Genomic DNA, 13234 nt, shown 5'->3' with positions numbered 1-13234 from the left:
GCTGGTTTGAGGCCATGGTCTCTGATGTCAGTCAACTATGTCAGTACTGTGACATCAGGCTGTCAATTTAAGGTACTAGATTTTCAGAAAATCAAGTAAACTGCCAAAAAAAATCCATGATCCAAGATATATTTTTTGCCAGACCCAGGGGGTCAGGCCTACGTGAGGCTTTGTCGGTCCCCTTTTGCCCTCCTTTTCGTCCATATATGGACGAAAACGTTTTCTTACATGTCCCTCTTTTTGATTGGCCAAGCTTAGCGTGACGTAGTTTAGAAACCATTCAGATTTCCGGCCATTCAGATTTCAACCACTAGGGGTCTGGCAGTACCAGGTCCCCTGGTTCCCTTGTTTTACCAAATGTCTATCTCTTCAAGGTACTGGGTCTCTGAAGCATGTTTTCCATGTAGAAGCGTGCTAGCATCCTTTTGATGATGAACTTAAGGTCATTTCTTTTGTTGTCCAGGGTCGCTGGGGTAAAGTGCACAAGGGCCGCTGGCATGGGGAGGTGGCTATTCGACTTCTGGAAATTGACGGAAACAACCAAGACCATCTAAAACTGTTCAAGAAGGAGGTGATGAACTACAGACAGACGAGACATGAGAATGTGGTCCTCTTCATGGGGGCCTGCATGGCTCCGCCCCATTTAGCCATTATCACCAGGTAAGGGCAAAACTTGCCTAACTCAAATGATCACCATTTATTTCAATAAAATAACTTGGTTCATTTTAAAATACAAATTTCTGTTCCCAGTTTTTGCAAAGGCAGGACGCTGTACTCGGTTGTTAGAGACACAAAAAACACCCTTGATATCAATAAGACGAGACAAATCGCTCAAGAGATTGTAAAGGTAATAATTAATTTGAATCAATCTGCCTGTTCAATGTTTTTTTTCATGTGCACTACTGTTAATAACCATGACTCATGTATCACTGTTTGTCCTCCACTGTACATAGGGAATGGGCTATCTTCACGCAAAAGGAATTGTTCACAAAGACTTGAAGTCAAAGAATGTCTTTCATGATTCCAATAAGGTAGTGATCACAGACTTTGGCCTGTTTGGGATCTCTGGAGTAGTCCAGGAGGGGAGGTATGTAAGAAGAATGCAAGAAGAAGAAATTTGAAACTTTGAGATTTTCGTAGCTTTTAAGTTGAACATTTACATTTTTAGATTGTCTTGTTTAAATTCACACACATGCAATATGACTGATCTAAAATACAGAAGTTAGGGATTTACTCAATAGGGTGCCCATGTAGCACTAGCTTCTTTCTGTCTGGATAGTATTGAATTCTGTTCCAGTGGATGTTAGTGGTTAATGTTTGTCTTTGTGTGAATTCTTGCAGGCGCGAGAACAAGTTAAAACTTCCTCATGGTTGGATTTGTTACCTTGCACCGGAGATCGTGCGCCGACTGACTCCTGGTAATAATGAAGACCGTCTCCCTTTCTCCAATGCAGCAGATGTCTATGCCTTTGGGTAAGCACTGTAGATGTTCCCTCTACAGGTCTACCTCAGTGATCATATTGCCTAGTTGTCTACCAGTTAACAGGTCAATACGAATGATCATTATTGCCCCCTTTTAGCACCATTTGGTATGAGCTCCAAGCAAGGGACTGGCCAATCACCAATCAGCCAGTGGAAGCTATTATTTGGCAGGTGGGGAGTGGAGAAGGTATAAAGAGGGTCTTGGCGGAGATAAGCCTTGGCAAAGAGGTCACGGTGAGCAAAAACAACATATGACCGTCAACTTTATAACACAAATAAATCACAGTTTTTAGATGGGTTAAGTTAAACTCTTAACAGATAAATTGTTTCCGAGTTTACAGTGAATGTATAAGCGTCATGGTTGCAAATCAAATGTTCTTGCTTCTTTAGGAAATCCTATCAGCGTGCTGGGCGTATGACCTGAGAGAGAGGCCCACGTTCACCCTGCTGGCCGACATGCTGGAGAAGCTGCCTAAACTCAATCGCAGGCTGTCCCACCCCGGACACTTCTGGAAGTCCGCAGAGTACGTATCTGAAAGACAAAGCAGGGTGTGGTGTGTGTGTAGTGGAAGATGGAGGTGGGGTCAGCAATAGACAATAGCGATTAGCTTAGCAACCGTGGTTGCTAACCACCATAGACTAGGACACACTCCCATTCATACCGTATTCTGTATATGTCAATATAATCTACTCACTAATCAACAACATTAATAAAAATAACAGTGATTCCAGGTATCCAGAGTGGTTGGATGCTGCATTTTTTTCCTACCCCTTTCCTCAAGCTCAAAACTGCTTTGAGAAATGCAGGCTATATGGCTGTGAGCTGCCTTACACACAGGTTAACATCAGGAAAATTACAACGCTCACCCGCCCAGGTGATAACAATAACACTAATGATCATAATGACATGAATCGTAATAAAGGTACAAATCGTAAGCAAACACTTATAATGACATGAATCGTAATTAAGGTACAAATCATAAGCAAACGTCATGTTATGTTAGCATGGTGCCTAGTAGTAGTACTAGTGAAGCACACTTTATTAGATTTATGAGCATGTTTAGAAACATACATGTGCAGTCGTTTATATTTTTGATAGCTGTTGTGTATTTATGATGGCGACAGTCAACACACCATAATCACAGAGCATTGCAACTATAACTAGTACTGCACCATACTGCTCTTTAAAGCGTTTATTCATTTGTTTATCTATTTATTAACAGCTACTATTTGTAGCCCTGCGGTACACAAGCACTCCTGTCTGGTGATAATGTAGTTAACGTAGTTGATCGATATTATAGATGAGGTAGACTTTCCTCGTAGTGAAAATGATTTGCCTGTATTTTGTTTGTTGAAATAGTGTGCCATATACATATTTTTCCAGTGCACACTGCAAGCCTTGTTGACAGGATTCGGAAGAGATTTTGAAGCTCTGATTGAGTGGCGGAGTGGTGGGTGGGCGGAGCTTAGCGAAAGGTCCATTGACCATATTCACAGATGTTTCCCCCTTTTGCATTGCTGCGTTGGTTGATGTGAATGTTTATACTAGGATGGATTTTTAATGCCTTTAAGACTGCTTAACTACAACACACACAACTTATCTCATCTACTAATTTACAGATAAGATGCAAATCACCATACACATTCTTTATTAACACATTTGATTTACCTTTTTACTTCTGCCTTCACATGGTTTTCTGCCCTCTATTTGTGATTTGCACTTTCTGTCCTCTTTGCCTTTCAGTTAAACTGGTGAGCTAGTGAGGCACTTAAAAATGGATCCTCAGTTTGCAAATGAGAACTGAGTTCGCTGAATGCCATTATGCCATTATAACAGAGCTTAGGGGGGCATATCAGCTGAGTCGTACTACAAAGTGGGCCTAAAGAGGCCTTATTACTAGTGCTGAAACGGATGTGAAAATAAATAATAGTATAATACAAAATACTTAACTTTGATGATTGTGCAGCAAACACTGTTTCCATCTCACATAGGGCAGCCCACTCAGACAAGTACCGGTAGTTGGTTAATTGGTCGGTTTGGTCTTAGTCGATCAAGACTTTGTCAAGTAACCAGTTTGTTTTATGATTAATTAGTTGTTTACTGAAAAATTATAAGCACACCTCTGGTATGCACTAGATTTAAAGAGATCCTTCTGCATGATTGCATATAGAAAATAAAATGTTTATATATTTGTCAATGAGAAATCAAATTGATTAGTCCTCAAATGGTTTGGCTTTTAGTCGACTAAGAATGTATTTAGTCTAGTACAGCATTAATCCCATGTTGAAGTTTCTTGTGTATCTACACACAGTACTGTAATTGACTTCTTCTCAAACCTTTCTTTGTGTGAGCTGACCTTTCTTTTCACTAACCGTATAATGTCTGTTTTCCTTTTGTTCTTTCTCTCTTTCCTTTCTCTCTTTATCTAATCTAGGTTGTAGCAGTCGCTCTGAAACATAAGCAATGCAAAACAAAGCCTGGGTCTGCCTTGCATGCTCCTGAAATCCTTAACTCTTAGAGGGATTGATCAAAGCGTTGCCTCTGCCTGAAATAGACACTTCTTCCACTAATCTGCAGTCTGTTCTTCCATGTCTAACAGTGCGTCTTCTCGTATGGAAGAGAGGATGGGTGGGGGGTGAGGAGGGAACACACCGCTGAGCCCCTCTCTCTCCCCTCTACCCCTCGCTCTCCTTCACACTTTGTCTAAGATCTACTTGCCTTTACTTTGTTTTTGTTGTGTTATCCTTCTGGACTCTTGAGACTTGTGAATAACTGGCTTTTGGTGTCTGCTGAGACTGACTGGTATGCTGTGGTCTCTGCCTGCTGATGGCTGCCCTGTCCTTGGCCTGAACCCCCCCCCCCCCCCCCACACTACCACCACCTTTCTGTGCTGCTGTGATGTGGTTATTCCTGCTGGGGCCTCTGACCACATGGCGTGCACACACACACACACGCACTCACACGCACACGCACACGCACGCACGCACACACACACACACACACACACACACACACACACACACACACACACACACACACACACAATCAATCTATGCTGGATATAAGATGGACCCCAGTCCAAAATAGACACCGGTGCATTCATTTTCTCTCACATCTTCCCTTGTCTTGACACACGTTTCGACAGGCCGCTTGATTGATGTTCCTCCAGCTGCCTTCCGACTCCTCCCCATCACTTCTCTTATGGTTGTATGATGGCATGCGCTGAGACGGTCACCTCGCTGCCCATGTCTGCCTGGACACAATATGCACTTTGTCTACAGGAGAGGAAAAAAAGGAGAAAAAAAGTACAATAGCAAATTGTCACTTTTTGGGTTAACTCGTTTCGGTTTGATAATCATGTTTATCGTGTTTTTCGTTTGTTTTAATTATTGAGGACTGAATTCAGGGGTGTTTCTGAGGTTTGGACTGCTTGATATGTTGATGTGTATCTTGTCTTGTTTGAGTAGAACCTGAGTAAAATCACACACGATTGGATACATTTGGAAGAATCAGGATGAATATTATAGCATTCCATTTGACTCTTGGTCTTGGCACAATGTTTGCTTCTTTCACAATCCAATGGGATTTAAATAAGTTTGGTTATTTATGATTGAAGACTTCTTGATAATGGTAGCGGTATCCATCCATTTACGTGTCAAGTGCACCTTATAGTAATACAAATTCTTTAGAAAGATCCTCCTGTCAAGAAGTTTAATAATTTCATTCTCTGCGCAAAAAGACTGGCGCGAAAGTGTATCTTCCTAAAACATTACCTCTTGTGCGTGCTTGTGTGTATACATGTTTGTGATTGCTGGCTTCAGTTAGTGTGCTTGTATTTATGTGTTTGTGTGTGCGTGCATGTGCGCGCGAGTGAGTGTACTGTGTTGGACTAATGTGGGGTTGATTTTGTGAAACATTGCTGTACATGTTGTGTTGCAAATATTATGGTATAGTGTAAATACATTATTTAATGTACAGCCAAACTTCTTTCATATTTGTACAAACATTTTATATGTATTATACATCATGACATTTTTGAATAGGTACTGCTATCCCTATTACAGATGTATATATAATATATATACAGTATATATATATTTATATTTTTTTCATGTACAAAATCCTGTATAAAGACTGCACATTTTTTTAAATGGGCCAATACATGTTTTTTATGTTATGTAAAAATCCATATTTTTGTATTGCATGTGAGTACCATTCTGTACACGCAGTTTATGTTTTCATCCATGAAAGAAAATAAAAAGAAGCTTGTCATGTTATGTTGGGGTAGAATGTGTCATTTATGATTTAGAGTTGACATTGAATGTGGCGATTTATAAAGAACATAACCATGAGGGAGCAGATTCAGGTATGCTTCTTCCATTGATCATGTTGCTTTATTGTGAATAAACATTGAGTCCTCTCTTGTACTGTATAAGACAAATGACCGATTATGTTGGCTAGATTCAGAAAATTAAGAAGTTATTCTGAAGAAATTCTAAGTTGTATCGCACTCTACCATTCCCACATAATTAAATACAATATATATTGAGTTTAAATATCTATAATCATATATAAAAAATAAATTACACTGCATATTCCCCTTGTAGAGAATGGAAAGATGCTGAGGCAATTGAGATGAGCAGTATTGCCCTCAAGTGTTGCACTTTAAATTTTAAGTGTTACATGTGATTATCATCCATGGCTAGCATCAATATATTGGAAGTGTACAATGATAAAGGATTTAACTGAGGTTGGCCTTTGATCTGTGTAGGCCAAGACATGGGCAGCACAGTGTTTATAGGAAGGGTGCTCTACATGGGTATTTGACTAAATACTGCTCTCTACTGGCCAGTAGCAAAACCGTTTCCTAGGTTCATAATAATTCATTATTCCCACTCCGTGATTTATTTCCCAAGTTAAGCCTAAAAAATGTGAGCCAACCAAGTAAATTATGTCTGTTATTTAGCAAATTACTTACCAAAACATCACTTATTAGCTTGTTCTGTTTCAGAACTATGAAGGAAGAAAATGAGCTTGTATTCACATCTTTCCAGTTTCCACCTTTTTGTTGAGCCACCTGTGCATCTATTTTGTCCAGAAAGCCCCTGGAAGAATCACTGACGACGTTCTATCTGAAGTGTGGCTTTGACTGTTACTGTACGAAAGCTGAATTGACTTGTGCATACTGATGTCTGTCCCACAGAGAAGAAAGGAGCTTGTTTCCTGGGGGTGTACTGACTGTACTCTGACCAAAAGCTATTTGACTCCAGCTGGTACTAGATCACATGATCACCATCTGAAGAGGGTTGTTGCACTGAACAGTAAGTCACAAAATGCTCTCGCTTCTCTCTCTCTCTCTCTCTCTCTCTCTCTCTCTCTCTCTCTCTCTCTCTCTCTCTCTCTCTCTCTCTCTCTCTCTCTCTCTCTTTCAGACACCTGCAATGGCAAAGGACATCAAAGTAGATGGTAATGTTTTTTCGTGTAAATACAACAAAAGAGTTACTTCAACTAATATGTGTCATTGCCATAATTGTGCACTCTCAAACAGTATGTTATGTCCTAGTAACCTACAATATATATATGATTTGCATGCATGTCAGTCACTACTATACTGTATGTTAGCACCATCTGCAAAGTACTGGCTGTTAATACCAGGTTATAAAAATTAAGCTCACTAATTTAATACATTTACATTTACAGTATTTGATGTCTAGAAATACTAGCGATACATGCAAGTTAATAAATCGTCTCATCTTAAGTTATATTTCTGAAACGTTTCATTTACAAATCTGTTAACAGTGGGCAACACACAGTAAAATCCTCAGACTCAGTTCATTTATCCATTTGTAACTCAGAGAGTGTACCAATGGTAATAAGGGGTCCATTTGGGTCCAGTTGTACACTCTCAAGGTTAAATTGACACTGAGGATAGTACTGCAGAGAGAGAGAGAGAGAGAGAGAGAGAGAGAGAGAGAGAGAGAGAGAGAGAGAGAGAGAGAGGGGGGGAGAGAGAGAGAGAGAGAGAGAGAGAGAGAGAGAGAGAGAGATAGCACTGCCACAACTGTGTCAGCAATCAGTTCAGCTTTAATGGATCTAGAGTCTCCAGTGGCATCATGGGAAATGAGGCAGTAATGCCTCAGGTACTTAAAGCGAAAGAACGAAGGGGTGAGAACACCATATACACACACGTGCACACACACACACACACACACACACACACACACACACACACACACACACACACACACACACACACACACACACACACACACTTTCACATGCACCATTAAGTTACCTAGAATAGGATCGTCATGAGAAACAAAAACGACTTCCTGGGTCATTTCTTTTTTTAGACACGTGTCACTTCCTGTGTAGGTTAACTTTTGCGTCAGAGCAGAGAGAGAGAGAGAGAGAGAGAGAGAGAGAGAGAGAGAGAGAGACCTTTATCCAAAATTACTCATGCAAAATATCATCAAGGACAGGGCATGAAATGAACAATACTCTCTTAATGTGGATGTTAACTGGGAGCAGACACATTGGTGGGTGATCCTTTGAGAAAATGAATAAAAACATCTTGTGCCCTTTAGAAGATATTCAGTTTTTACAAAACCAAATCCAAATTTCCCCTTCAAATTGTAAACGATGATAGATGTTCCCCCTGTGTAATCTTCATCTGTAACCACTGCTGGCTCCTTATGGGTGACTGACATGGTCGCTCCTTCCTGTCCTTAGCCATTAAGCCCACACGCATTCTGTTCTGCCCTTGGATTAATGACTGCTCACTCACTCTCTCACTTTTACTCATGGACTACTATAATCAGAGGGCTGCTCAGGCTAACTGCTGTTGTTTCAGTCTGTAGTATAGTGCTCTCTTCATTGACTGTACATAATGATCCATATTAACCTGTACATATATTCTACAATAAATCCGTCTGTGTGTGCACGCATCGTCGAGGACTCGAGGGAGTGCCCTGCCCAGTGTCAAATCAGTCGGATAGGCGGTTGTCCAGAACCACCGATATGCCCATATAGGCACACTGCAGATCCAGTTGTCCAGAACCGCCGATCCGCCCATTATGGGACTTCAAAATCCAACCCGAGGGAGAGATGCACCAAGTGGGAAGTCGGTCAGATCAGCGTATATCCAAACAATACCGTTTAAATCCCTATATATGGAATTAGCCTGGCATGGCCAGACTAATATCACTGCGTAGATATTAGTCTGGAATACCCTGATGTCATCAATATGATGTCATAGACTGACTGGGACTCTATATATGAGCATACCTGACAATGAACTCCATATATGGGCTTAGAAGGGACACAGTGAGACAGATACAGAAATCTCCATATACGGTCATAAAAGGGACACAGACAGGTACTCTGACTACGGGTATAACGGGTAATGCATAACCGGGTGGGGCATCCATTTCTGAAATTGCGTCGTTCCCGACTTACATCGTTCCCGATTGGGTACCTGTCTGGTGTCTACAATGCCCATTTTACTGGTGATACTTAAGCCTATATTTGCATGCCTATATTGATCCATATTACTGTTGATACTCTGTACATATATATACGTATAAAGTACCTGTATATACATATACCGTATACACACACACACACACACACACACACACACACACACACACACACACACACACACACACACACACACACACACACACACACACACACACACACACACACACACACACACACATATGTGCATGATACTTAACTTATGCCTCTTTTTATATTATGACAATTGAATACAGGTCTATCTATCTATGGATGTTATTCCTCTGATCTCTTGCAGCAATGTTTAGAAATCAGAACATGAACAAATCTTTTCAAAGTAAATACCTTTCTGTTTATTTTGTTGTGTTTTATTTAAATGAATGGTATGGCCTTTGTAATAATGACGTCATGGTAATCACAGTGGGTGGTTTCATACCTGGCAGTGGGTGATGAGAGTCAAGTGTGCAATGAGGGAAGGCCTCACAGTTTTTGACTTTGCCATGTCATGCCGTGTGTTGCCGGCGGCATTCAATGTCGATTTGTTTAAGTGAGTTTTTGTTATTTTCACAGATGTGAATGGTTGATAGTGTTGATTGAATTTTTAAAACTTGTAAAACTTCACAAATTTTTGTTAAATTAACAGTAATATTAACACTTGATTTCCCATTCTTACACTGTCAGAATTCAATTAACACTGAGCGATTTACTGTGTATGCATGTTGTAGTGGACATAAGTAACAGCCGCCTACGTAACCCAACTGCTACACCACATTTATTTTTGGTTTATAAAAGCCAAAGAAGGAAGTGTGAAAAGGAACAGGAAACATACGTGTAAGGGCTGGCTACTATATCTGCAGTCACAACTCCAAGCTCCCTGCTATCTTGTATCTCAGTCACACTGTTCTGGATGATTTATACTTTGTTCATCTTTAAAAAACGAGATTGTTGGATCCATACTAAAGTCATAAGCAGTGTAAGTGAATTTTTCCTTTTTTATATATTATATCTAGAAATGTACTGTGTGTGTGTGTGTGTGTGTGTGTGTGTGTGTGTGTGTGTGTGTGTGTGTGTGTGTGTGTGTGTGTGTGTGTGTGTGTGTGTGTGTGTGTGTGTGTGACATTCTTTTCAGTGCTATATATATATATATATATATACATATATATATATATATATATATATACAGTTGTATCTTTTAAGGCATCAGTATAAAGGTAACATATTATTCAACTAATTTTAAGGGCACAAGTGCCATTTAAGTACTTTTAAAGAGATGGAATATATTTCTGGTGGTAAGGGTGTGATGGTGTGAGAAGTGACTCAAACATGAAATCCCCTTTTGGGATTTACTCAGAGCACATAGCAGGAAGTTCTTTTTAATAGATTCAGCCATCAAATGTGTTTGTGGCTTGTTTTTACCGTCTCTTAGGTACCAACATGAAAGCCTATAACATCCTCCTGCTTCTGTGCTGGATAGAATTCAAGGGAACTGCATTATCTGAAGTTACTACCGTGGAAACTCCTACCACTGCCGTTACTTCTACCACCACTGATGAGCACGTCAGTTCGGATCCTAATGCATCATCTGACGATGGGTCATCACGATACACCACTGAATCTGTGTCCACGACAGTAAACAGTGTCCAACCTACGCTTACGCAACGGGATGAGTCAACAACATTCTCCACTATTCCGATTTCTGAACTAGCAACGTCAGCTACTTCTGATGAGCCCGTTAGAGACACGTCTGAACCCAGCGGCATTCCCAACACTGACGCAGCGACAACCAGTCCTCTGTCTCCCACCAGCAGCAGTGCTCTGCCTTCGCCCAAAACTCAGCCTGCCCCCAGCCCACCTGATGACTGCCTCTTTGGCAGGAAGATGGGCCACATAATGATGATGGTGATGGGTGGTCTCATTCTAGCCTGTACTATTCTGCTGCTCACCACTGTGTCGTTGGCCTGTAAACTGTGCGAGGTGAGGAGACACGACCAAGGAAGCAACGCCGACCTGATCAGCAACTCTGACTACTGGATGGGCACTGCCCAGAGGAATCATTGCCGATCCGAGACGGGGGGCTTGGAGACCGGCGTGCTGATGAGCCCACTCAGCCAAGTGCAGGTGACGAGTGCCAGTACGGCTAAGAAGCCGGAGACAGGGAAATTAGACGTGGAGGTGATAAAAGAGTTGGAGGCAGCGAGGAACATGAAGGAGGCCACAGCCACGCCTGACCAGGCTACGGCAGCAGGTGGAATGAAGGAGCAGACATCTGGTGCTGGGAATTCATCCTCCTCCAAGAAGACCGTGGATGCTGCTAACCCTCCTACAACTAACACTGTAGCATCCTCTCTCTGAAAATGAAAGAAAGAGTGCAGCTGTTGTGGAGGTGTAAAGCCACCACCTTTTACGTTGACAACCTTTTACCCTAGCATCCTTGGTTTTGATTTTGCATGGCAGTTGGCTTCTAAAAAAAATCTGCTTTGCTGCAATATGCTTGCATTTTTATTACAGTGCCACTAAACCTGTCTAGCAAAGCTAACAGTTGTTAGAGATATGAATATTGTTTTTCCTCTACCATATGTTTTTCTGTTATTTAAAGTGGGATACATTTGCAAATATCATGCCACATGTTTCTGATTTTGAACTAATAAAGTCTACAAAAGAAAACAGACCTAACTCAATCTAGATTTATTATAGGCCAGTTTTTATTGGATCTTCAAACCTTAGTGCATGTGTGTGAGCATGGATGTGCGGAAATTAGTAAGCAGAGAATGTCTGTCTACTGAGCATTTCTGAAAGAAAGCTCTCTTTCTCTTCAGCAGTTGGGCCAAATCTGAAAAGGCCTATGAAAACCTGTTCATACATCACTCCAATGCTTCTGGGGCATTTATTCATCTACTTAACTTTTACAGGGTGATAAATATGTACCTTTCATCTGCAGGTTGAATGGATGGACAGACAGACAGACAGACAGACAGACAGACAGACAGACAGACAGACAGACAGACAGACAGACAGACAGACAGACAGACAGACAGACAGACACATAGATATGTATTTGCCATACAAGGAGAATGAATGAACTGCTTCTGGTTTCTTGCTTACAGAGTACAGATAAGTATAGATAAAGATGTTTTTATTTTTATAGACGATTCAGCCACCCAAGCCTCAGATGAGGATGTGGTAAAGTTGCACGCTACACTTGGCAATGAATTCAACAGCATTAAGACTTGGCTCTCAGACAACCAGTTATCCCTTCATATGGCCAACACTGAATATATTTTATTTGGTTCTCAGCCGCCCAGGTTGCACAAACTGGCCTCACCCAGCATTACTCTTGGGGGCCAGACCTTTCCTGCTAAATCTTCAGTCAGCTACCTCGGTTGCTTGCTACTGTAGATCGCAGCCTGGGCGGTGGAACCATGGCTTTTAGGACCATGAGCAAGGTGAATAGCAGAACCAAAGTCTTAAGGTCCTTACACACCGGGGCGATTTTTTCGTGCGAATAATACGCTTTTTTTAAAAACCTTATAAAGTCAATGCAAGCGTACATGGCGCGAAAAAGCGGAAAAGCGAAGCGAAAAAGCGTCTTTTAATTATTCGGAACGAGTCCGAATTTTGCGTATATTCGCCACATTCACCGGTGTGTAAGGACCTTTAGCCAGGAAAGCGCAGTTTCTGGACTCAGCCAGTCTTCGTTTATTAGCAAACTCGCTGGTTTTATGTTGTTTCGATTATGCTATTGGCTCACGGTACGGTGGCCTAACCAAAGCCCTAAAAGCGAAGTTGCAAGTTTCTCAAAATAAGCTGGTCAGGGTTGTCTTGGGGCTCCTGCGAGGGACCATGTTGGAAAACAGCATTTCCAGCACAACAACAGCTGAACTTGGTACATAACATCTACATCAACAGCGCTCCTGTGTACTGTTGCAATCTTTTTCAGAAGCGTAGCGAAGTTCATTCCCACCTAACCAGAGCCACGATTGCAGACCTGTCCATGCCTACGTTCACTACCGAAATGGTGGTGAAAAGATTTAGATTTGGAGGAAACTGGAAAAGTGGAACTCGCTGCCCTCGACGATAAAGAGCATCAGCAGCCATCTCCTTTTTTAAGAAAAGGGTCAAAGCATGGCTTTTAGAAAATGTTGCAAAATAGTATGGTCATGGTTTATAATGAGATCCTTTTATTTATTGTTGTTGTATTTGTTGTAATGTATTGTTTGTCTCAGACCAAGG

General features: G+C 41.3%; 2 protein-coding genes across 2 annotated transcripts in view; both read left to right on the top strand.

The window, feature by feature from the left end:
- ksr1a (kinase suppressor of ras 1a) overlaps window positions 1-5648 on the top strand; it is a 39216-nt gene extending 33568 nt beyond the window's left edge. Inside the window, exons 15-21 of the mRNA XM_080435191.1 lie at window positions 464-660; window positions 751-847; window positions 954-1087; window positions 1342-1473; window positions 1581-1716; window positions 1873-2006; window positions 4629-5648. Coding sequence (XP_080291317.1) covers window positions 464-660; window positions 751-847; window positions 954-1087; window positions 1342-1473; window positions 1581-1716; window positions 1873-2006; window positions 4629-4641 — 843 coding nt within the window. The 3' untranslated portion in view covers window positions 4642-5648. The remainder of the gene's footprint in view (window positions 1-463; window positions 661-750; window positions 848-953; window positions 1088-1341; window positions 1474-1580; window positions 1717-1872; window positions 2007-4628) is intronic.
- A 4191-nt stretch (window positions 5649-9839) lies between these two features.
- LOC308090476 (uncharacterized protein) lies at window positions 9840-11645 on the top strand. Its single transcript, XM_080435674.1, has 2 exons — window positions 9840-9977; window positions 10431-11645. The coding sequence occupies exon 2, from the start codon at window positions 10439-10441 to the stop codon at window positions 11354-11356; it is 918 nt and encodes a 305-aa protein (XP_080291800.1). The 5' UTR covers window positions 9840-9977; window positions 10431-10438; the 3' UTR covers window positions 11357-11645.
- Window positions 11646-13234: the final 1589 nt, after the last annotated feature.

This window comes from Gymnoscopelus braueri, assembly GCF_963280865.1.
Source record: "Gymnoscopelus braueri genome assembly, chromosome: 8".
Lineage (NCBI taxonomy): Eukaryota > Metazoa > Chordata > Actinopteri > Myctophiformes > Myctophidae > Gymnoscopelus > Gymnoscopelus braueri.
This window is presented reverse-complemented; position numbering and strand designations above follow the sequence as displayed.